Here is a 23527-nt window from a genome sequence, read left to right as displayed (position 1 = left end):
ACTTTCTGCTGGCCTGGGGACCCATGAGACTCTTGGCATGTTATCAACCTTGAAAATCTACACATCTTTGCCAGAGAGGCTGTTGGGCCTTCTGAACACTTGCAGGGTTGCTTTATTTCCCTGGTTCACATCTACTATCAGGAGCCATCCTTAAAACACAAGGGTGTGTGTGCATTTTTGAGACTGGGAGCAAAACTGGGACACTTGCCCTTGAGAGAGAAAAGGCATTGTGTTAGTGAGAGGCACTCCAGGATAATTCCTGATATAAGAAGGAGCCACGGGGATGGAGAAGCTGGTCCCTGGGGAGTATACCTGGAAGGAAGTCTTCTAGAAACCTTGACACCCTCTGGTCATTTTCCTGTCCTAATCCTAAGTATTAAGCCTCTTGGCAGGAGGCCTGTTAGATGCTGAGCAGGACAAGGGCTCCTTTATTTTTAAAGGAAAACACTCTGCTCTTCAGAAGCTAACAGTCTATTTGGGTAAACATTCTATGCACCCACATAGCAATTGAAGGCAACCAAGAATGAGCTCCCCAAATACACTAATATTGGTAAATGTTTATCATTTGTATTGCTTCTTTCATCTCAAGGCTCATTTTGCATAAATAAAACACATTTCTAAACCCTGAGTTTTCTCCTATCTGTTCTCCAATTTCCCTGAAGTTTCTTTTTTTTTTTTTCTCCCTTTCCGTTTGCCTTGGATTTCGGAGGCACATTCTTAAAATTACATCTACACTGATGTTTATTCTTTTCACTTCTTCGCTGAGCTTTAGGATATATTCAAATTAAGAGATATAATTTAAAATGTAGAACTGTGAATACAGTCAGTAGCAAACACCCGCTATGGGCTCTGAGTAGAAAGGCATATGCATCAGGCTAATTGTAAAGTGGGGGTGGGGAGAGAAAAACTCCAAAGGAGAGAAAATAAGCTTCAACTCAGCCCAAATATTAGTTTCAAGCCAAAGAAGTTGGCCTAGCCCCAATTCTATCCTTGGTTGGACACAATACATGATTGCTGTATTTTCAGAAAAAGGAAAAAAAAAATCCATCCATAGGGTGAGAATCTAAGCATCTATTTTCCATCCCAGTGACAATCAGAAATCATTCTTTGCATTTATATTTCAACTTTGTATTTGCCTGTGAACAAAATTGAAGCTGGCAAAGGATGGTTCATGTGAATTACTTGAACAACAGTTTCTCATTGTGTTGAATTACATTGAGGCTGTTTGCTGTGAAATCTTGCCACAGCTCAGGAACAGTGAAAGATATTGTCACTTCTCTTTCCCGTGGCCATGAAGTTAACCCACTTCTCTCCCACATATATGAACCCATGGTCCTTTCCAAAGTGGGGGAGAAAAGCTTCCCAAATCCTAATCACCAAGCATTTATGTACAGCTTATTAATGTTTTCGGAATAAAAAAGCCGGTCTGTCTTCCCCCGTCACCCGATCTTTGTGCTTCCCTACATCACATTTCCAGATTACATGGCTTCTCAGTGTTTGGAATACCTCTAGTCGCCAAGAAAGAGAGGAGTCATGGAGCCCCAGCTCTAGCTAGCAGTATTTTCATCTAATTTAGGAAAGTCCAATTTAGAACCTAGCCCAGAAAAGTAGCAGAGAGGCAAAAATATTCACAAGGGTCCTCCAGGCGTTTGTGATGCCTACGGATCCTCAATTTACCACCCACCACTAGGGGGATAGAGGACGAGAAAGGGTCCAGGCTGGAAGTGGTGGCTGTGGCATTTCTCCAAGGCAACATTTAAGGTTGCCCAGTTGAGGCGTGGGATGGGATCTGAGCTCTGTTTGCCTTGTTTGCCACAGGAGGGTCAATGGTTCATTTCAGAGGCTGGTTGGAGGGGAAACCACAGATCATGGCGGGGCTAAATCCCCTCTTGATCTCCCTCCTCCTCCTGGGCGTTCCTCCCAACTTGGGATGGGAAAATGCAGTTTTCTATTCCCGCCACTTGGTAGCTGTAAGCTCCTAAAAAGCTACTTGCAGCTTTTACTCATGAAGATGGGTCTAATAAAAACAGTTCTCCCTGCTGTGAGATTTGAATGTTACACAGGGTATTAACATACCTAACCAACAGTCACGTGCCAAGTAGAGACGAGGGTGGTCAGTCTTTTGTGCTGCTTTCTTTGCGTAGGAGAGATGCCAAGTAGAAGAACCTGAGTTCGTGAACCCACCTCATCAACCCTGGAGCCCTCATCTACAGGTAAATAAAGGACAAGCGAGGAGGGAAAGAAATTGAAGGTGTTAAATTCTTCTTTCTGATGGTTGTAAGGCTGACACCTGATTTCCTTCAGGCTGACTTTGATTACTCTTCAAGTCTTCAGGCACAGGATTCTTTTCATGGCTGCTTACCATTAATTACATGGAGAAGCTACAACCCTAATCCAGAATCCTCTTTCTGGCAGCAGAAGTGTTTGAATACTCCAACGACAGTTAAGTTTTGATCTAAAATAAATGACCCAAACTGAAAAAAGCCTGTGTCCTTCTTGGACTACACACAGGGTAATGTGGTATAGAGTGAAGAGAGCTAGACTTGGATTCAAGTACTTTCCCTTTTGAGCTGTGTGACCCTGGGCTAGTCACTATATATCTCTGAGTCTCCATTTATAAAGTAGAAACTGTACTGAGTTCTGCTGTCCTCAAGAGAAGGGACTGGTTTCAGAGGCTGGCCCTGCCATTGAGTGGATATGTGACATTGGCAAGGTTACTTAACCTTTCCAGGACTCTGTTTTCTTATCTGTAGAATGGGCTAATCATAGTATTTAGCTTAGAGGATGGTTGGGAGGCATAAAGGCTAGATGCAGGTAAAGCATTTAGAATGGGACCTGACCAGAGGAAGTACAGGAGAAACATTACCTCTTGTTGTTATAAAGTATGTAAACAACACTTACGGACCATGATGCACTCAGCATGCTATTTCAACAGCTTTGGGGACAAGTAAACATCTCTGCTTTGCAGGGCCAAGTCACAGAGGCAGGAAGGGAACTAGCTCATCGAGGGTCTTCTCAGGGAAAAGAATGGAAGTACTCCCCTGAAGCCTGTTGGAGAGGGCCCAGCAGGTGGGCCAGAGGCAGGACTCAGTAGAAATGTCAGCTGTGCCTGACGGTAGGGTGCAGGGCATAGGGGAGGAGCTGCAATAAGGGGACAGACTCTCTGGGAATGCTGCAGCCCCTGGTGACATGAATGGGGGGAGGGGGAATGGATAGTAAAAGATCTCTGCTGGGGGGAGCCAATTCAGACAGCAGACAGCCAAGACCAGGAGAGGGGAAGCATCTGAAAGGGACATCAAGTCTAGGTGAGATCATGTCTGGAACGACAGGATGAAGCAGTTTATATTTAAATGGTATGGTAAGACAACGCCCCCACATTACACCATCCATTCTCATTCAAGTTCTTCGGGAGGAAATAAACATTATGGAAGTGTTAATTGCTATTCAGTTTCAAATTTTAGCCCGCATTTGTCCACAGGAGCCTAGGAGAATGGCACATTTTCTCTGACACATTATTAAGTAAAGGCTTTAGAAAGAATTGGTTGAACCCCCCCAGTGGCCCAGGCAGAAGTTGCTGAGACTTCCCGGTACTGATCCAGTCCTTCCCAGTGTTTCTGAGCTCCCCAAAGCTGTGGGACGACTAGCGGATCCTACTGGTGTTGATTTGTGGCCCAAACTCCTGGTAATGATTATAAATAAAGAGCGGCTGCCACGGGGCGCAGGCTTTCAGGCCAAGGACAGGGAAGTGGCCCGGCCACAAAATTAGGGGAGGGGAATGGGGATCAAAGCAGGCCTGTGGCGAATCGCTTCCCGCGGGCTGTTGCCTCGGCTGCATCATCATTCCTGAGGACAGGCTCCGGGCAGATGGAGGGCTGGACGAAGCCCTCTGCTGGGGTCACTGAGACCGTGCAGCCACCCAGACAGTGTGGCTGGGGGTGGCTGATAATCTGTGCGGTTCCGGACGGGTTAATCGAACTTCCCCCTTGGGGGTGCTTCAGTTGCTTTCTCTCCTTGCGGTCAGGAGCCCTTTACGCACGCCCAGGGGCCCGGGGGAGCAGGAGCAGGGGCCAGCCGGCTGCGGAAGCCTCAAGCAGCTCTGACCTCTGGCACCTCCCCAAGCCCCGGGGCGCAACATCTGTCCCCAGAAATAGCCGGGCGGAGGGGAAGAGAGCGCGCCCACCCCTTCCTGGGTACTCGGTCTTCTCTCTCTTCCTAGAAACCGGCTCTCCTCTCCTCGCGTCTAGCGCCCCGGATCCCGAGCTCTCGGTCCCCGCCCCGCCCGGGCGCCCCCGCATCCCACCGCCGCGCCCCCAGTTGTACGCGCAGCACCGCCCAGCGCCGGCGGCAGCGCGCCCCGAGCCCCGCAGCGCCATCTAGGGGCCGGGCACCGCCTTCCTCCCTCAGGGGCACCCCCCCTTCCTTCCGCGCGCGCCCCGAGCTGCTCCCCCTCGCGCCTCCCCGAGGGCGCACAGGCGGCGGGGGGCGGCCCGGCCTCGGGGCAGACGCGCAGGAGGCGAGCGCCGGCGGGCGAGGGGAAGCGGGCGATGGCAGCGGCGGGCGTCCGCGGGCGACGAGGCGGCGGCGGCGGCGGCGGCGGGCGGCGCGAGGAGCCCCTGTGATTGGCACAGCCCGAGCCGGAGGAGGAGGCGCGGGGAGGGCGGAGGAGGAGGAGGTGGAGGAAGGGGGCGAGCGCGCGCGGCGGCGGCGGCGGCGGTGGTGGCGGCGGCGGCGAGGAGCTGTGCCTTTCACCTCTTCAGCCCCGGCAGGACAGGGGCGGCCGCCGCGGGCCCGGGGCGGGGACAGCACGCAGGCTCGCCGCGCACACCGCCGCCCGGCAGCGGCCCCGATACCCGGGGCGAGCGGGAAAGCGGCGGCGGCCGCGGCGGCGGGGGAAGGATGCAGGGGAAGAAGCCGGGCGGCTCGTCGGGCGGCGGCCGGAGCGGCGAGCTGCAGGGGGACGAGGCGCAGAGGAACAAGAAGAAGAAAAAGAAGGTGTCCTGCTTCTCCAACATCAAGATCTTCCTGGTGTCCGAGTGCGCCCTGATGCTGGCGCAGGGCACGGTGGGCGCCTACCTGGTGAGTCCCCTTGCCAACTCCGCCGCGGGGGCCCCCTCCGCAGCCCGGCGCCCGGGCGGCCGGCAGGCACGGGGAAGGGGCCGCCCGGGCCCGGGGGCAGGCGGGCATGACCTCGGCCCGGCGCGGAGGTTGGCGAGTGGTGCAGAGGCGGCCGCCGGGGGAGCTGCCGGCCCGGGCAGCCGAGAGAGCGGGGAGCGGGCGGGACCGCGGATGCCGGCAGCTGCTCGCGCGGCCGGCGGGGGCCCGGGGTGCCCGGGGAGGAGAGGCGGCGGGCAGGTGGGCGTGAAAGGTTCCCCTCCCCGCCGGGGAAGCGCAGCCAGAGGGTGACTTCAGAAGCCCCCTCGGAGAGGCAGGCAGCGCGGTTTTCAGGTGACCTGCACATGGGAAGAAAAGCCAGTTAGCATCCTGCGTCCTCTACTCTCCATTCCATTCGCCTCGAGAACAAATCCATTATGCATCATTTTCTCCGGGCGCTTTCTCCATGCGCCAATTACGGGGGGGATTTAACAGCTTAGAGTAAAATGCGCCCGAATGTGGCCCTGATCCGAGCCAGGACTGCAGGGGGGGAATATTCCCTCTCCCTATCCCCATAGCCATCTTTCGGCGTCTGGGATAAAGTTACAGTACCTGGAGAGCAGCTGCGAGTTTGTACAGTTCTGCTACCCATGCTCAGACCTCGATTCCCCACCGTGGTCTCTCGCCCACAAGGGGGTTGCAGCATTTTGCTCTATGTACATTTCTTTCATTTGCCTTCCAAAAGGGGATATTAGTGCCCAGACGGCCCAGAGGTGCATAACATATCAGAGGAAACCGCTTGTAATGACTCAGCACTGTCAAATACCTACTTTGTCGCTTCGTCCTGCCCCGCGCAGGTGGTCCCAACTTGAGTTAGAGAGAGTGCACGTCCAGACCCAAGTACAGCCCTGCCTACGCGGGAGAATATTTTTGTTTTCGGAGTGTGCAGTGTTAAATCATTACTTGGTGATTGACCTGCGGCTGAAATCAAATGTCAGAGACTTTGAGTGTGGGAGAACAAGTTTGATGGAGAGAGAATTGGACAAGATTTTGGCAGTTGGATAAGGGCATCTACAGACAGAATCGTGCTCTTCCTGATGTACCAGTAATCCCTCCTTCCTGGCCTTGGGGTCCAGTTAATGAGATCCAGACTGCTGGGGCAGGGCACCATTCATAAATGGACTCCAAAGACTCGGGGGGCTTGCGGTGCAGAGGAACTATAAGCAGGTGTGGTCTCTAGTGTGGGGTAAAGTCAGTTTCCAGGTTATGAGAGCGGGTTGTTCAAGCTCAGCTCTCTGTTTGGATCTCTGTTCTATAAAATGCACTTTTCCTGTAGTTACAGTTCAGACAGTACTTGTGGCCCGTGGAGTTTTGAGGTAGGGATAACTGTCTTGGGGGGCGGGGGGTCCGTTTATCAGAGCTTTCATGGAGGGAATTTGATTGTTAAGATCTTAAAATAGGTATATGTATTACCAAGATGCAAATGCACAGTAAGAAAATATTTATAGGTCTGTACTGGGAGCATATGCAAAGTATGTACTACCTGACCTGGTCTGGGTTTGGGGAGGTATTTAGTATATCCACAGCTGTCTTCAGTTTCACAGTTTGGTGGCCCGAGACCACCAATCAGAGTGCCGTATTCATGTGTGGCGAACAGCAACAGAACTTTTCACACCGTGAATTATAAAGGAAGGCACGGGCTTAGTTTTAGCTTGCAGTGATCTAAGGGTCTTAGAACGGAATGAGGCTGGGCTTCAGCCAGATGAGTAGCCTAAGCTCCTTTAGAAAGTTGAGAAGCAGAGGGCTGATGGCGAGGCAGATATATAGAGGCAGGGCTGGCACCAGGAGGTAGAACGTTGACTAGAATCCCAGAATAGGCCAGTGGCAGGCAGCTGAGGAAGTCAGTCCATCTTGGGGGGGGGTCGGTGGTGGAGGGGGGCTGCTTACTGTTTCAGCCTGGGTTGATAGAAAGCTTAGTTCAGAGAGCTAGGGTAACAGGAGTCAACAGGTGACCGGCAGAAAGGAGCTGGAGGCCCAGCAGAGGACAGGCCTAGGAAATTGAATTCATTCTGGTTACTAGGAGTGGAGGCATAAGGTGCTCAGGGCTCAGTCTTGCCCGGCTGCCCTGGACTGTCCATTGCCATCTGAACCTCATGAAAATAGATAGTTTGCTTGCCAGGCTTGACCGAATCCGCTTGCTATGGGTTTTACTCTTCTGGGCCGCTGGGGAGTTGGCTGTTCATCTGTTATTTTGGAGGTGGAATAAAAAGTTTGTTATTCCTTCAGCTGTGTGAGACTTCTTTATGGATAACTGGGGAATGAAGCATTGTAGGATGTTTGCAGGAGAAGCAGATTTCTCCCTGTTTAATTCATCGTGGCTTTCTTGAGAAACCCGAGCGCCTGTACCCGGGGTCGGTGTGCAGGGTGTGTGTTGTATGTGATCTTGGCATTGGCAATCAGCCCGTCCCTCTGATGTAGCATTTTCAGATACCCGAGGAAGGGCACACTTTGGGACATGGCCAGCAATGCTTGCTTGTGGGGGGGGGGGGGGGGGGTGATCAAAATTTCTGTGGCAGCGATGGTATTTCCTATTTGATCCCAATAGTGCACGTTTTCATTTTGTCTTTTTTTAAAAAACATTTGGAGGCTTCATTTCATTTCTCTGTTTACTTTCTGGAAAGGCAGATTGCCTGTGTCTTCAGTGACACTGGGGTAGGCTTCCCAACTGCAGAACTGAAGGAGGAAGTTGCCTGTGATTTGAGAAGCAACTCTGAAAAGCAGGACTCCGCGTGTGTTAGTGTGTGAGTGTGCGCACGAATGCACGCACCTTCCCTCAAGAACCTGCCCAGGGAGGAAACTCAAGGGAGACTTGTGTATGAGACAAACACTAATTGTTAAGCTGGGCAGAGGACCAGCAGCTTTTTGCCTGGGTGTGTGTATGTGGGGGCGGGGGGGGGTCTCTCAGGAGAGTGCAGAAGGCTGTTGCCCCCCCCCGCCCCATCGTAGAGATTAGGTAATCATGCAACCCCAGGCCAGCTGCGGATTCTGAAATCTGTTACACTTGCAAGTGTTTCAACCTGAAATTATGCTTCAGATCAGCCAACAGTCACAGGGATGTTCTATCCTCGTTCCCGAAACAGCCTGATGGGCCACAAAATAATTTCTGTAGCAGAAGAGAGACCTGTCCGGTTTGATGGGCGTGGCGTGCTGGGTCAAGAATGTGATCTTCCTTGACTTGGGCCTCGGCTTCGGTGGCTCCAGTCTGAACTGACCTACTTGCAAGGATGTGACATCTGCTGAGGTCTCGGGCCCTTTCGAGAAGGCGTAGGCACGTGGGAACCACTCGGAGAGAAAGTCAGAGGGTGCACGCAGCCTGGTGGCGCGTGGAGACCCCCTGAGATGTTTGCAGCCATTTGTGGACGGTCGCCCTGCGGGCAGAGGTTCGTGTCCATTCTCAGACTGCCGAGGACTGGAGTGGATAAGGCTGCGTGCAGGAAATGAAAGCCTCTGGGTGGTTGTGATTGAGGCTCTCCTACAAAGGCATTTGAGTTTCTTCAGGTTGAAAACTTGAGGCTGCAGCAGGAGTCTCCAGGGTGGGGTGTGCTGGTGGGGCTTCTGACTCTTGGGGGGAATCGGGGCTCGAGAGGGCTGGGGGGGGGTGGGGATTTGCTGATTGAGAATTTTGCATACCCTGAGACTGAGGTTGTGGGGAGGAGGGAACAAGCCAGAGACGTGAGTGCATGTCACAAAGCTCCTTCTCACTGCCTGATAGTCCCTTTTTAAAAATTTTTGGCCGGAGTGCATTGCATAGCTTGAGTGACTGGTAAGGTGAGACTGTTGGATTTCTTTTTTTTTTTTTTAAGATTTTATTTATTTATTTGACAGAGAAAGATCACAAGTAGGCAGAGAGAGAGGGAGAGGGAAGCAGGCTCCCCATGAGCAGAGAGCCTGATGCGGGACTCGATCCCAGGACCCTGAGATCATGACCTGAGCCGAAGGCAGCGGCTTAACCCACTGAGCCACCCAGGTGCCCTGAGACTGTTGGATTTCTTATTCTTTCTTCTTCTTCTTCTTTTTTCAATCTCTCAGGAAGCATCATTTTGAAGAGGGGTATTTGCATCTCTTCCCCAGAAGCAGACAGCTGAGTGACATTTTTAAAGTCCTTGTCAAATTAGGATGATGACTAAGGCCACTGTATTTTACTTAATCAAATTATTTTACACACTTATGTTTGCTCAAAGTGACAAATTTTCTGCCATTTGCATAATTACTGGATAGCCCCAGGTAGTGAGAAATACAATTACCATGATTTTTTTTTTTTTCCTGGCTGTTTGGTTGCAAATGTTTAGCTAATAATTATTTAGGGGAAAAAACGATTTCTTAAAATTCCTTTCAGCCAGCTTTGTGTACATAGCTTAGTTTCTGGAGGGGTTTTTCTCTTGTGCGGTTACCGACCCGGGAAGTGCATCAGTTGTGAAGCGAGCGCGATCTCTTTTCCTGAATTTTGTAACTCTCCCGCATTTCCATTTTAGATTCCTTACAGAGAGGATGACCCAGAGGCCTCTCCGCGGAGAGACTGCCTTACTAATCAGATGCCCAGCATGTAAACGCATCTCCTTGCCTGCTGTAGCTCTGTGTTAGACTGGATAAGTTTCCACTGGTGCCCGGCAGTTCAAGCAAGCGGGTCTCAGAATTTCCCTTGTTCCTCTTAAAGCGAGCTTCGAAGTTCTGCCTTGTTCAGGGAGGGGCTCATTTAGCAGAGTTAAGTATACGGTAGTGAAGAAACAATGAGGAAGCTGCCACATCGGATGAAGGTGAAGGCCTTGAATAAAGAAAAACAAATCTGTGAATTTCACTGGTTAATTGCTGACACTGCTGCTCCTTTCAAGGTCGGTGCCAGGCCTCCTGCAGAGGCTGGGGAGTAGAAGGCATCCTGCTAAACTGACCGGCCGACCGTGTTTCTTGGGTGAAGGAGGGCTCCTTGAGGTGCCAGGCAAAGGGGGATGGGGCCTTTCAGGTGACTGGGCAAGCACATGCGCAGAAGGTGCTCCCCCCTTGCTGGGGTGGAGAATAAAACTCTACCAGCAGCATTTCTACTTCCAAATTGGGGAATAAATTTAAGTTGCACTGATCGAACCGCAGTACATCATTTAATAAATAACCACATTCCTCTGAAGTAGCGTCAAAGTAGTTATCGCTTCTACTCACTTGTATTTTGTATGTGTTCTCCGTTACACTATGTGTATTAATGTGTGCGTTCTGTGTTTCTAGACATACATGTTCTTGGACAGGGTTATGTACGCTAAATATTGAATGCTGTCCTTTTGGGAAGATGTTAAAGGACATGTCAGTGGTAATTTTCATTGTATGGCTTAAACACGGATTTAACGGAAGACAAGTCACCTATGTTCTGTTCCCCTTCAGAAATGTATTTGGCAATCTGTAGGCACAGAGATAGCATCCTTGTTCTTGTCACTTAGCTTTGCTTTCTGTTTCTGTACGTGCATCTACAAAATAGATAATAAACCGGAAAAAAGGAGTGGAATCACCGACGTTGGTTCACAGGAGAAGTGTGAATTGGTATGGGTTGAGAAACTTGTATTTTATGTAACTTAAGTGTTTCTGTGTTCATGTAACAGGCAGGATGGCTGAATGGTTAAAGCTCGAAGTTAAAGGGTGAAAACTCCGAGGCGGAGACTGACGGCACCTGTGGCAGCCGTGGCTCAGTGGGGGTGAGCCTCCGAAGACCTGGGGTTCACTCCCGTGTTCTCCCCTTCTCAGCTCTGTGTTCTTAGGCTGATTACTTAACCTCTCTGTGTGTTGGGTTTTTATTTTAAAGTCGGGATCATGATCGTACATACCCTCATAACGCTGCTGTGAGAACTCACGGAGTCGGTACTTGTAAAGCACTTGGAACGCCAACTGGCTCACAGTGCTTGACATATACTAGCTATTCATAATGACCTGGTTCTGTGTATTTACTGCAGACCTTCAGTTTGTAGCCCCAACAAATGAGAAATAAAGTTATTTCAATCAAGTGTCGATCTGGGTGTAGTGAATTGTACATCAAGTAGTGTACTATGCTGCATGACCATTTTGTCTGGGAGGTAAAAGGTTTTTAGTAGTAAGAAATCTGCCACCTGCTAATTCTGTTTATTCCCTTATTGTAAATATAGCAATCCATTTTATCTTAAAGACACTATAAAAATTAACAGTCCTGTGGGAGAGGAGCCCACTCCAGTAATGGTGACGTTGAGCATTTCTAGTCAGTGGGTACTTCCAGGTGGGTGGAGCAGGACTCACGTGACTAGGAGGGACAGGTGCCCTGATGCCTGGCTTGGAGGGGCCCTGTTGTCTCTCGCTGTGGTCTGTGGCCACAGGATGGGGAATACTCGATGGTCTTCTACATTATGTGCAGCTGAAGAGCAGGGAGGAGGGGTTTGGACTTGGAGTCAGAAGACCTGCATTTGAACCCTGGACCTTCTCCTTCCCAGCTCCTGACTTGACTTAACCTGAGCCCCAGTATCATCCTTTTGAAAAACGGGTCCTGTCTTCACAGATGGTTGGGAGATTTAGATCTGTGGACACGTGGTAGAGTTTTCCGCATAGGGTAGGGATTCAGAACTTTCACACTAATGACGTAACCCTATTCCTTGACCTTGGCACAGCACAAGTCCTTCCAGGGGCCTGAGAATTTGCTTCCTGAATTGGAGATCTGGGCCCTTGTAGCTTGCTCTGTCTCTGGATGAGGGGTGACCGCTACAAGGCAGCCTGGGGTGTCAGGAGGGGAGATCAGCGGACAGCTGTTATGGACATATGCTGTCCTCCGGGCAGCCTTGTTTGAGATAAGCAACCTTGGGGCTCAGTCCTGGTTGCCTAGGGGGTTCTCAGGGCTTGTGCCACACCCACTGCCTCTTAGTCCTGCGGTGTGAAGCAGGGTCCGTAGGCACAATTGTGGGCATTTTCCCCCTCTTGAACCTTATTGGTTTTCTCGGAGGCTGAGCGAGTGAGCTGTTGATGGTGTGTCATTTCTCGTCCCCTGGATTCATTCCCCTGAGCTACGATGATTGTTTAGGGGGGACACCTTTGCACAGAGACACTCAACTTTGCTTCCCAGGTCTGGTCACCTCTGTCCTTGGGAAGGATGAGGAATAAAGCAGGCTCTTCTCAGTGACCCAACCTGCAGTGGCTATTTTAGGTGAGTTCATAGATTCATGGTCAAGGGCCATAGGCTTCCCAGGAGAGCACATGCTCTCTGAGGACCCCCTAAACCGTGGTGGCATGGGGTCTGCTTCACCGAGGAAGAAGCCCTGTCTCCTTCCTAAGGCCCTGGACCTTCTGCAGCCACGGCTGCGCAGTGAGCAAGCTTGGGGGGCTTCCCTCGTGGGCATTCCAGGGACCGCCGGCAGAGCGGAAACGTTCCACTGAGTGCGGGCAGAATCTGCAGTTGGCTATTTCCAGATTCTTTATTTCTGTTTTTCTTTGTGGCTTTGAGCCGAGGCTTTCTGAAAAGGAAAGCCCTTCCTCACGGAGGTTTTAGTAGCTCAGTTTTTTAATGGAAACGATGGTCACCCAGCCAGCTGCTTCCAGAAATAAGCAGACATTCCCCTTCAAATAGGGAATAGTTACTCAACTAAGACATAACAGTTGGTCATTAAAATTTTGCGGGGACTTAGTACAAAAGTCTCATTTATGACTTCCGGTTAACGCCTACTGAAAATATTTAAAAGCCAAAGGCAACATAGGCTGTTACAAGCCATTATTTTTGAACAGGGCTGGTGGGGGTGGGGCAGGTATCATGGACCCACTGTTCCCCTTTGACTTCGTGATTCCCTTCAGAAGTAACCTGGCAATACCTCTCCAATGCTGTTCTCCTGGGAGGTTGGGTCCCCAGTGGCCTTTCAAGATACCCTGGTAACAGAATGGAAGAGTGTTGAGTGCAACAGGGATGTCTTATTTCCTTAGCACTGGGTTTTGTTAGAGATCTTCACTACGAGCGCTCTGTGAATCCTGGAGACTAGCAGGTGTGACAGCAGGTGTGAGTTTCTGTGCAGGAGAACGAGTGCATCTGTCTGTCTGTCCATCCGTCCACAGTCCCTACGTGAGTTCTGTACGACATGGTGGCAGATTCTAATTTGTCTGGCAGGTGGCCCTTTGGGACGGGTCTCTGGATAATGAACCTGGCTGTGCAGGTGACCCTGGACACTTTCTGGTGGTAGGTCTAGAGCCCTTTGTGGCTCTCACTTCATAGCTACCTGAGTTCCCGACGGTGCAGAGTTAGCAGAAATGGGAAGGAGCCGAGAGCAGGCTTTCAACAAATAGTCCTGGGGAATATAATAGAATATTAGGCAAACTCCTCCCTCAATCCCTGCCCACACAACTACAGGAACTTAAGCAAGAGAGAAATGATTATTTTTACCTCCATTCCTGCACTGGCAAGGTTGGTGGAGGGAGAAGAGTGTCACAATGGTGCTTTTCAATTAAAGACTATTGTACAATGTTCTTGGGACTGGCTATTGTCTCCCTCCTCCCCCCTTCGGAAAAGGCTTATGTAAAACAGGCAGCTCCTTCTCTAATTGTTGGATTTGCTCCCCCATTCTGACACTGCCGCTTTCCCATCTTGGGCTGATGAGAACGAGAAATTACCACCTTGAATATAAGCAAGTGGAAATTGGAAAGCTGCCCTCTGCCTGATTATGTAAGCTTTCAACTACCGTACCTGAAATCTCGTGTTTACCTTGCTGAGAATTCTCTTAATGAAGATACACATTTCTAAGCAGCACGGACCCATATGTTTTTATTATGTAAGCTTCAATTATTGGGATGCAACCCATTTAAAAAAAAAAAAAAAAAGAATGGTTGATTAGCTCAGCTCTCCTTTGGCTTTCTGGGTCAGAGAATGGTTAAGGTACACCTGCAGAGCCCCCTAGAGCTCTCCCCCTGGAACTTGGCTGCCCGATGCTTCAGCACCAACATCTTCTCCCTGGGGATGCGCAGGTGCACCCTGGGTCTGTGGTCACCGCCACTCTCCAGGTTGCAGAGGGCAGGTGTCTGCGAAGGCCTGAGAGAGTGTCCATGTGACTCAGAGGCATGTCCGGGAATACAACCACAGTTGATTGTGACGGGCTTTGCAGTTTGGCCATCGTCTTTCCCAGAGGGCAGCTGGCGTGGCCTTTGGAGTGGACTTTGTCTTGTTTTGCATAATGTATGCGCTGGTTTCTCCTTGTGGCTCATCGCTCTGCCCTCTTCCCAAAATCAGACTTGTGTGACGTGCTCAGCACGGCACGCTCTGTGGTCCATTCCGGGTTTCCAGCCTCCTCTGCTGGAGACAGCTGCTTATTTTGTGGTTGGGGTGGGCGCTGGGAGAAAAGACTGAAAGGAAACTCGACCCGTTGAAACAGATCTAGGAGAGCGGCAGATAGGCCCCCACTATCATTATGCAAAACATCGAGGGCCGGACTCACAATTTATTGTGTGATTTATGATGGGGCCGTCGCGCTGCCTCCCCAGCGTGGTAAATACTATGTCGGCTGGGAGGCTTAACGTGCCAACAGCAGGTTTTTCCGACAGCCCAAGGGAGGATGTCTTTGGGAGACAAAACCATAAATTAGCACCTTCGCTTTACCTTGGCTAATGTGTGGAGATGCATAGACATCGAGAAGTCCGAAAGCAGTTCTGTAGCTCTGTTGCTGGTGGTGGGTGAGAACAGGGAGCGAGGTCCTCCTCACTGCACAGGGGCTCAGGGTGGTGTGCGGATCCAGCAGGACTTGGGCTAAAGGCAAGTGCAGCCCCGTGAACCTTCTGAGATGCGCAGGTGGGACAGATTGTCCCATCGGCGTATCTGTCCCTGGGTCCCAACATTGGCTGTGGCTTGTGTTCTTAGGTCTCTTTTTAAAAATAACTTCGCCAAAACTCTGCCCTTGTTGATTTCGTCTTAGGCAAAATCAGGGCACAGGAGTAAGGAATTTCCCCAAATGTGCAGTTCTACCCTCCGGACTAGACCACGTTAGCCAGCAGGGGTGAGCCGGTGAGCAATCCGAAAGACTTTATTTTTGGAGATAATGATTATAAGCACATAAAAATAAAAATAATGTTTTGGTGAATACAGGGGGAAAAATAATTAATTTCTGTCTTTTAAAATATCCCCCCCCCTTTGTAAAAACAGACGGTGTTTCCTAAAAGGCATCGTACCTATTCTTAATGGGGTGAGCAGATAAAAATACATATGTCTGTACTTCTCTGTCTTCTGATACTTCCAGTTCCCTGGGGAATGCTTTTGTCACTTAAGTACTAAAGCAGAAATTAAAGACATGGTGAGGACTCCTGGCACCCGAAGGCTGTCAGGGAGACCACTCCATGGGACAAGGGACACATTTTAGCTTCCCAAAAAGGAAGTTGAGTGTTCTTGTGTTCAGGTCTATTGCTTTTCTCTTTGCACCGGGGGAGCTGAGCTCTGGTGGTCACGGTGCTCAGCTCAGGTTTGTCACCTCCTGGTTGGTCATTAATTTTCTTCTTGCTTCCCTCTGCTGGCCCCTGACCGGGGTCATGCTTCACCACCCTGGCAGGGTGTCACGGTCAGATCTGCCAGACCTCTGTGAGGGTGTGCTTCTCGAAGTCAAAACCCTGGTCGTTCCCAGGTAGGACTCTCCCAGGTACTGTCTGTACCCTTCTGCCAGCCCCTTCCTTTGTTGCCTTCCCTCCATCCTCATTCCGGGGATATAGCTGAGTTCCCCGCCCCCTACAGGGCAAGAGATCCAGCCCCACCTGGGACCCTGGGCTGTATGTTAATTCTTGCCCTCCTGGACCCTGCTATGTTTTATTTATTTATGTAAGTGGGGTCTTACATTCTATTTAAGCATTTTCTTTCTCTGGAATTCAGAGGGCAGTAGGGCTATTGTCAAACATTTTCTCTATTATCTCAGATGTTAGACTAAAGTTGGGGTCTATTTTCTCCCTTAGGTAGAGAAGGGTGTGATGTGAGGTTCAGAGACAGCGACTTTGACTATTTATCCTTTGGTTGGAAGTGGACTTGGACCCTCCAGTGGGAAGGTGAATGATAGGAATGTGTTTCCGAAGGAGGAAATGGGATGGGTTGGTTCCCTGGGGCTCTGCTGAGACGCATGACCATGACCGTGGACTGGGTGGCTTAGAAAAACAGATTTATCTTCTGGCAGTCCTGGAGCAGGGAGTCTGAAATCAGGGTGTGGGCAGAGCCAGGCTGCTTCTGAGACTCTGGGTAGAATCCTTTTTTGTTTCTTTGTAGCTTCTGATGGTGACCTTTGATCACCTACACAGTGCTAGCCTTTGCACCACTCCCATATGTGACTCTAAGGTCACATGGCATTTTCCTTCTGTGTCTCTCTCCTCCTAGAAGGACAGCATTCATATTGGGTTAGGACCTACTGTAATGACCTCGTCTTACCTTAACTACCTCTGTTAAGACCTTGTTGCAAGTAGGGTCACGTTCACAGATTCCAGCAATTAGGACTTCTACACAGTCCTTTTGGGGTGACTACATTCAACCCACGATATCTGGAGAGAAAAAGAACAAGGGACCCTAAAATGGTCTGATGGTACAAAAAGGAAAAAAAAAAAAGGAAAAGACAGATTCTTTGCCCTCTTTAGGGTTTTGGGTTGGGGAGGAAGATTATGGGATGTTGTTGGCTGTGTGTCATTCTTTGCAGAAATGCTGCCTGTGACTATCCCTGCTTCCTGTCTCAGTAAGTGAGGGGATCACTGTGTTTCTGTCTGTGACATGGTGGTGAGGCTGTGGGGGAGTGAGTCTCATTGCATTAACGAATAGCTTGGAATAAACCCTTTCTTGGTTCTGGGCACAGTTGAACGCAGGGATTGGCCTGGGTGAGTACGGCATCTGATTAAGGGAAATGTATGTTAAAAAGAAAAAAAAAAAAAGCAGCCAACAAAAAAACCTAGACATACACGTAGTTGAGCATTTTGTGTGTATATATTTAGAATGTGTGTAGTCTCTCTCTGCGGCTCCTTCCACCTGGGACTCCTTAACAGGAATTAGGCCCAGTAAAATGTCCAGCTGGCCCTGTCCATTCCCTGAAGTCCTATTGGATTTGGTAAGACTGGAAGAGAATGTCATCACTGTACCAGCCAGCCCAAGATTTGGCCAGGTGTCTCCTAGGTCAGGTCCAGACACCTGCGTTCTACTCTGATTCATGCCCATGTGTTTTTGGTGGGGGTGGGAGCTGTCTGACTCTTGGAGTTTCTCAGCATTGGCTCCTTTTAAGAGACTACAGCTTGGTCTCTGCCAAACTAATTAACTCGGACAACTTCTTTCAGTGCCGTGAGCAACGTTGACTTTGGTAAGGCGTGTTCTTGGCCCTCACGGAGTTTATATATCCTAGCGGGAGGGATGGCATGTTTATATCTTTTGCACTAATGACTCATTCCTTAGACTGTCTCGGGTCCTGGGCCAGGCAGCGGCCCTGTCCTCTGGGAGCCGTGCATCTGGTCCAGCTGTATCCGCTGTCCCCTGCGGGTCAATGAAATCTCCGCCCTAGAAGCCAAGTGTTGGGTCAAGGTGGAAAGTGGTGTTGGAGATGGGCCTGGGTAGAAGAAGAGAATGTTTGTGGTCGCAGATGTCATTCTGTCAACCTGGGACAGAGGAGATCCAAGCGAGTAAGATGTCAGGCTAACATGGCAAGCATCTGGCTGGAAGAGCCTCCGTAGGTGGGATGGGGCTGGGAAGCCTATGATCGAGAAGGGGCAAGCTGGGAACACGGCCACAGCCACATACAGGGGCATGTCAGGGCCAGCACCAGAAGCCGCACTCCAGCCAGCGATGTGGGGGTGGTCCGCACCTCTCTTGGCAAGGCTTCTATCCCTCCCCCCAGCTTTGAAGCGATGCCCTACGATGCTGCCCGAGGCCACTGTGCCAGCATATGGAAGGAAGCAGAATCAGGACATCTTCAGACCCAGCTAGAAGCAAGCGTGGCTGCATGGCATAGCCACGGGGCTGAAGGACGCTGACTGTCTCAGAACACTGTGCTCACCGGGATGCGGGCAGCGGAGGTGGTGGAGGTTGGGGGTGGGGGGAGCTATAGCATCCGTGCACAATGGCACCTCTGTGTTCAACCTCTCTTTTGAGTTCTCTTCAAATGAGATTTCTGCAAGATGAGCTAAAATTAGGAAAGGTCCTATCATATTTGACTTCTTCTTCTTCTTCTTTTTTTTTTTTTTTTTTTCCCCAAACCCTTTAGCTTGGCCTCGGATGTATCAGTTCTGGATAACTTTAAAGCTGGTAACAGGACAAACTGTGTTCACACACAGGAAATGTCTCCAAACAGAAAGTGGGCGTGCAGTTTACAGTTTGAAAATTGGATGGAGGCCATTCAAAATTCCCCTCCTGTTCTCCTGGAGAAGGACTTGGCAAAATGCTGAGGGGGGCATTCCTCCTTGGAATAATCATAAGGGACCAGAGGGAAGCCATCTTCTGAGCGGAGCTAACCGGCTACTGGGATGAGGGGGCTGGGAGGCACGTGGGGCATTTACTGAGCTGCGTGCCCTTCGACGTCACATCCTGTATACAGGGCATGTGGAGTCTGGCCAGAACGCCTCTGGCCCGTTGACCCACACCTGTTGCCCACAGATAGTCGATCCAAATGTGGGCCAAGACAACTCAGGAGCCCTGTGTGGCCTCATCCCTTGGCTCTACTGTTAACTTGAACTTCAAGTTCATGCTTGTTGCTTTTGTCTTAATATAGAGGGCTTACTGGTTTACTTATTACACAAGAACTACATGTGTTGAAAATTTGGAAAATAGAGATAAACACAGATACAATTAAAAAAGAAGAAGCAGCAGCATCATCCGTAATGCCAGGACCTGGAGATAAACTCTCAACATTTTGGAGCCCGTGCTTCCCATCTCTCTGGGTTGACCCTGCACTTCCTCGTGACTTTGGGGACAGAGTACAGGTGACCCTTAAACAGTGTGGGGTTTGAGGGCATCAACACGCACCTACCTTCCATGCTATGGAAAACCTGTGTATAACTTCTGACTCCCTCAGAACTTAACCACTCATAGTCTACTCTTGACCGGAAGGATGCCTTACCGATCACTGAGACCGTTGGTTAACATATATTTTGTATGTTTTATGTATTATACATTGTATTCTTACAATCAAGTAAGCTAGGGGAAAGAAAAGGTTATTAAGAAAATCATAAGGAAGAGAGAATACATTTACAGTCCTCTACTTTGTTTATGGGAAAAAAAATCTGGATATAAGGGGACCCATGCAGTTCACATCTATGTTGTTCAAGAGGCAACTTTAGTAGAGGTTATCAGCTTTGTGAAGTCCATGTCTACTGTGTGTTAATCTTGTGGGGCTTTGGGCCAATGACTTCACCCCTCCATTGTAGCCCGAAGATTGACATTGTGTTCACACCTATTTCATACTAAATGGGGTAATCCAGAGTGCTTAGCCTGTGCCTCTGTGGTATGTTACTGTTGTTACAAATTATTATTCTTTTGGGGCACCTGGGTGGCTCAGTGGGTTAAGCCGCTGCCTTCGGCTCAGGTCATGATCTCGGGGCCCTGGGATCGAGTCCCGCATCGGGCTCTCTGCTCAGCAGGGAGCCTGCTTCCCTCTCTCTCTTTCTGCCTGCCTCTCCATCTACTTGTGATTTCTCTCTGTCAAATAAATAAATAAAATCTTTAAAAAACAAACAAACAAACAAAAAAACCAAATTATTATTCTTCTGTAATAAAATCAGGTCACATTGATTCCTATTCTGTCAGAAACTTAATCTTTCCCCTAAACCACTGGGACTATTTTTCTGTAAAATCAGATGTTCATCTTTGGTGGCATGGTTATAAAGGAAAATGACCCTACTCTTTCTGTAAAAACAATACCTATTCATATGAAGAATTTTGTTTATTACTTTATTTTATTTTTAAAGATTTTATTTATTTATTGAGTACAAGAGTGGGGGGAGGGACAGAGGAAGAGATAATCTCAAGAAGACTCCCTGCTGAGCACAGAGCCTGATGCAGGGCTCAATCCCAGGACCCTGAGACCTGAGTCAAAATCAAGAGTCATATGCTTAGTCACCCAGGTGCTCCCACTGTGAAGAATTTTAAAATGAAGAGAAGTCCAGGTAAAAATATTTTAAGAACTTCCAAAATTTCATTCAGATATAACTGACTGGTGTTTGAGGGGTGAGAGTTAATTACTTTCCTCTGTTTCCCCTTTCCTACCAATTAATAATTGTGTAGACATGTTAATCAGCCACAGGGGTATACAAATATCAGCTTGGAGTTTGTATGGAGACATTTAGAGTTTGAGTGACAAAACTCAGTTTGTGGCCAGATTTGTGCTCCTCGTTACTTAGCTCGCGGTCAGAATGATAGGCCGTCTGCCTCTGTAGGGGTTCACCTGCTTGGGTAAGCTTACCTCCTGGAGGGGCAAAGAATGCGTGCATCATGAGGACTGCTCATGGTAGGGGGTGAAGAGGAAGAGGTTGGGGCCATCTTCTAGGCTTCCTTTCACAGCTTGACAGATAAGATAAGTCTCTCTAGTCACCTGTGGGGAGGACTGAGTGAGGAAGTCAGAAGAGCAGATGGTTTTTCTTTGTTTCTTCCTGAAAGGAGAGGGTCCTCCTCTAGTGTGGATCAAGGTGTGGGTTTCGAGAAGAGGAAAGAGTAATTCGCCCATAGAATTATCATTAACAGTATATCATTTCAGAGTTCTTTCTTTTCTTCCATGGAAAATTGGTGGGAGGGCTAGATATGCTTCGTAAAATCTATGTTCTTGAAATACAAAGTAGAGAATTTAACTTTGCTCAAATTTAGCAGAAGAGTTCATTAAAACTCAGAAGTCCCTGCCTTCTACCCTTGAATGTTGCTTTAGAAGGGTCCAAGGCCATCCTGCTTTGTCTTCCTGTATACATTATGTGCTCATAGGTAAGGTGCCGGAGGAACTTTTTCTTGGTATCTGACATAGAATTTAACCACAACGTATATTACTGCCACATGAAGTGTGTCATATTTTTGTGGCACCTGGTGTTATCTTTCAGTCCACAGATTCAATTCTTTATTAGTCTCAGCAGAATTTTCTTATATCATCTCGTTGACCTTTCTTGGTTCTCTGCCCTGAGTTCTCTGCTATAAGGACAACACTTATTTGTATGTTGGATTGTCTTTGAACTCCATACTTGTTTGTTTTTCTTTGATTACTGGGATCTGTTTTTATCAATATTCACTGTTTTTAGTTTAGCTTTCCTGTAGTCAGTGAATTGATGCGAAGCCATCTTTCTTTGGCTTGCTGTAGATTTTACTTTATGTTACTTTTCTAATGTTTATTTGGCTGCCAATTAATTTCCTGAGGTCTACAATCTCATTCTTTTTTTTTTGATTAATGTTGCCTTTGAGTTCTCACTTTATTGCACTCACATTCATATTAATTTCTATGGCTCCAAGATCTTTTGAGGGGAATTCTCTTCTTGGGTTCTGTTTTCCTTTAGGCCGGATTTTTTGTCTTTGATACAATGTTTCATTTGTCCTTTCCTCCAGAATTCTGTGTTTGTAGAGACCAGGCCTTTTTGTTTGCTTTTTTTCACTCTGTTCTTGCCCGAGTGTGTCTATATGCAAATCTCTCTAGTTCCTGGTGTGGGTGATTTCTTGATCTGAAGCCTCTCTTTTTTGCCCCCTTACTATGGAGTTGAAGAATGATGACTGGCTTTTTGTTTGTTTGATGGCCACGCTTTCTGCACCCTGAGGACCTACAGAGCATACGGGGCTGGCCAAGCCATAGCAGGTGGTGTGTAAGGTGCTGACTAGTTGTGGCTAGAAGATGTTGGCTTGATGGTTTTTACTTCTGGATTGTTTTAAAGGTTATTTTAGGTGGGTCCAGCCTTCCCATGTGGGAGTACACACTGCTTGCCCTTGGGCAGTATTCTCTGGCCTCGGATCAGCCCCGGATTTCCATGTGTACTCCTGGAGCCTTCACTTCCTTCCAGCAGAAGTAATCAGCACCATGGTTCATGGCCTCTTCACCCTTTTCTCCCTAGTGGATGTTTTCATTACTCCCCGGTCAGAAAAAAGGAATATATTGATAACTACTCATGCTTTTTTCCAGATTTGGTGATATTAATGAAAACTCTCCAGATTTTTATTTAGCCACTGGTTCACCATCCTGAGGGGGATGAATACAGGATTATGAGCCTTGCTGTGCCATACCATTCTGTTCTAGAATCTTCTTTTCCTTTCCCTTGCAGGCAGTATTTGAATTTTAAGACAATGGTTGCCTTTTTTTTTTTTTTTTGGACTGGTGATCTTTAAAGTTTTCTGCTTTAAAAATTTTTTTTGGTTAAGTTTTGAAAGAGTGAGATTTTGTGCAGAAGTTTGTACCATTTTAATTGAGAAGTACCTCCTATCACTTTAAATGTTTGCATAATATTCTACTGAGTCTCATTCCCATATATCTGTTGATAGGTTCTTTACTGCTTTGTTTTGCCAAAATAAATCCAGATTTCCTCCTTACTTTTCTCTTTTGCTTTTTTAGAATCGTAGTGTAGGTTGGTGAGGGTAGGGGGGCAATCACAACTGTGGAGAATGGACTGTCATTTTCTGAGGGTCTTACCTTTGCCAAGGGCATGTAAATAGTCTGATTCGATTCTCACAACGACCTTGTGAGTTAAACGGCATTGTTTCTGTTTTCCAGATCAACAGATGGGGGCTCAGAGAAGTTGAATACCTTGCCCAGAGGGACAGCAGTAGTGTATGATCCTGGGTCTCTCCGCTTTGCCTTGCTCCAAAATCCCTTTTCTTTCCTTAGACCACACCTCCTTAAGAAATCACAGCCGGGTGGAATGCTTAAGCATGCTTTTTTCCGTATCATATAAACATGTTACTACTTGTAAGAGAACTCTGTTCTTTTTTTCTTTTTCTTTTTGTTTCTTTGTTTCTTTCAAATTGGTAGGGAGTGTTGAACATAACTTCACCGGGGCCAGAGAACCGTGTTATCTGTCTTCTTTCGCCCTGAGTACAAAATGGCATTTTCAGGAGATGTGAGCTCTGGAAATGAGGCTTTGTACATTCCATGCCTTGTCACAGGGCCCCTGCTCTGGGCGTGTTGTTACCTGTGTGCTCAGTCCTCGACTGCATTTCTCGCTCTGAACAGCCAGACACTCAAAAACAAGGGCCATTATGTAATAATCCTAACAGCCCCCACAAAATTACAGACTGCTCCATGGCAGTGTGAACAGACACTCTAATTAATGTTTACTTCTTCACCACACGGTCATTTTTCAAGACCTTCATACAAAAGCACATGTCCCCTCTTCAAAAAGTATTCTGCAGGACTCACCGAGAATAACATTTTGATATTTACTGAAAGACTCCTGATTGGGAGATCATTTATTTACTCTGGGTCTCTGTTTTATTGTCCAAAGTGAAAATAGCAATGCT

At 48.5% G+C, this 23527-nt stretch overlaps 1 protein-coding gene across 4 annotated transcripts in view; it reads left to right on the top strand.

Moving 5' to 3' along the window:
• The first annotated feature begins 4868 nt into the window (after positions 1-4868).
• Positions 4869-23527, top strand: part of SLCO3A1 (solute carrier organic anion transporter family member 3A1) — a 301019-nt gene continuing 282360 nt past the window's right edge. For all 4 annotated transcript variants that reach the window (XM_044231113.1, XM_044231112.1, XM_044231111.1 and 1 more), the window contains exon 1: positions 4869-5076. In XM_044231113.1, the coding sequence (XP_044087048.1) occupies positions 4897-5076 (180 nt within the window). In that variant the 5' untranslated portion in view covers positions 4869-4896. The remainder of the gene's footprint in view (positions 5077-23527) is intronic.

The sequence above is a fragment of the Neovison vison genome, chromosome 13 (assembly GCF_020171115.1).
Source record: "Neovison vison isolate M4711 chromosome 13, ASM_NN_V1, whole genome shotgun sequence".
NCBI classification, from domain to species: domain Eukaryota; kingdom Metazoa; phylum Chordata; class Mammalia; order Carnivora; family Mustelidae; genus Neogale; species Neogale vison.
Note: the sequence above shows the minus strand (reverse complement) of the source record. Positions and strands in the feature narration are given on the sequence as shown.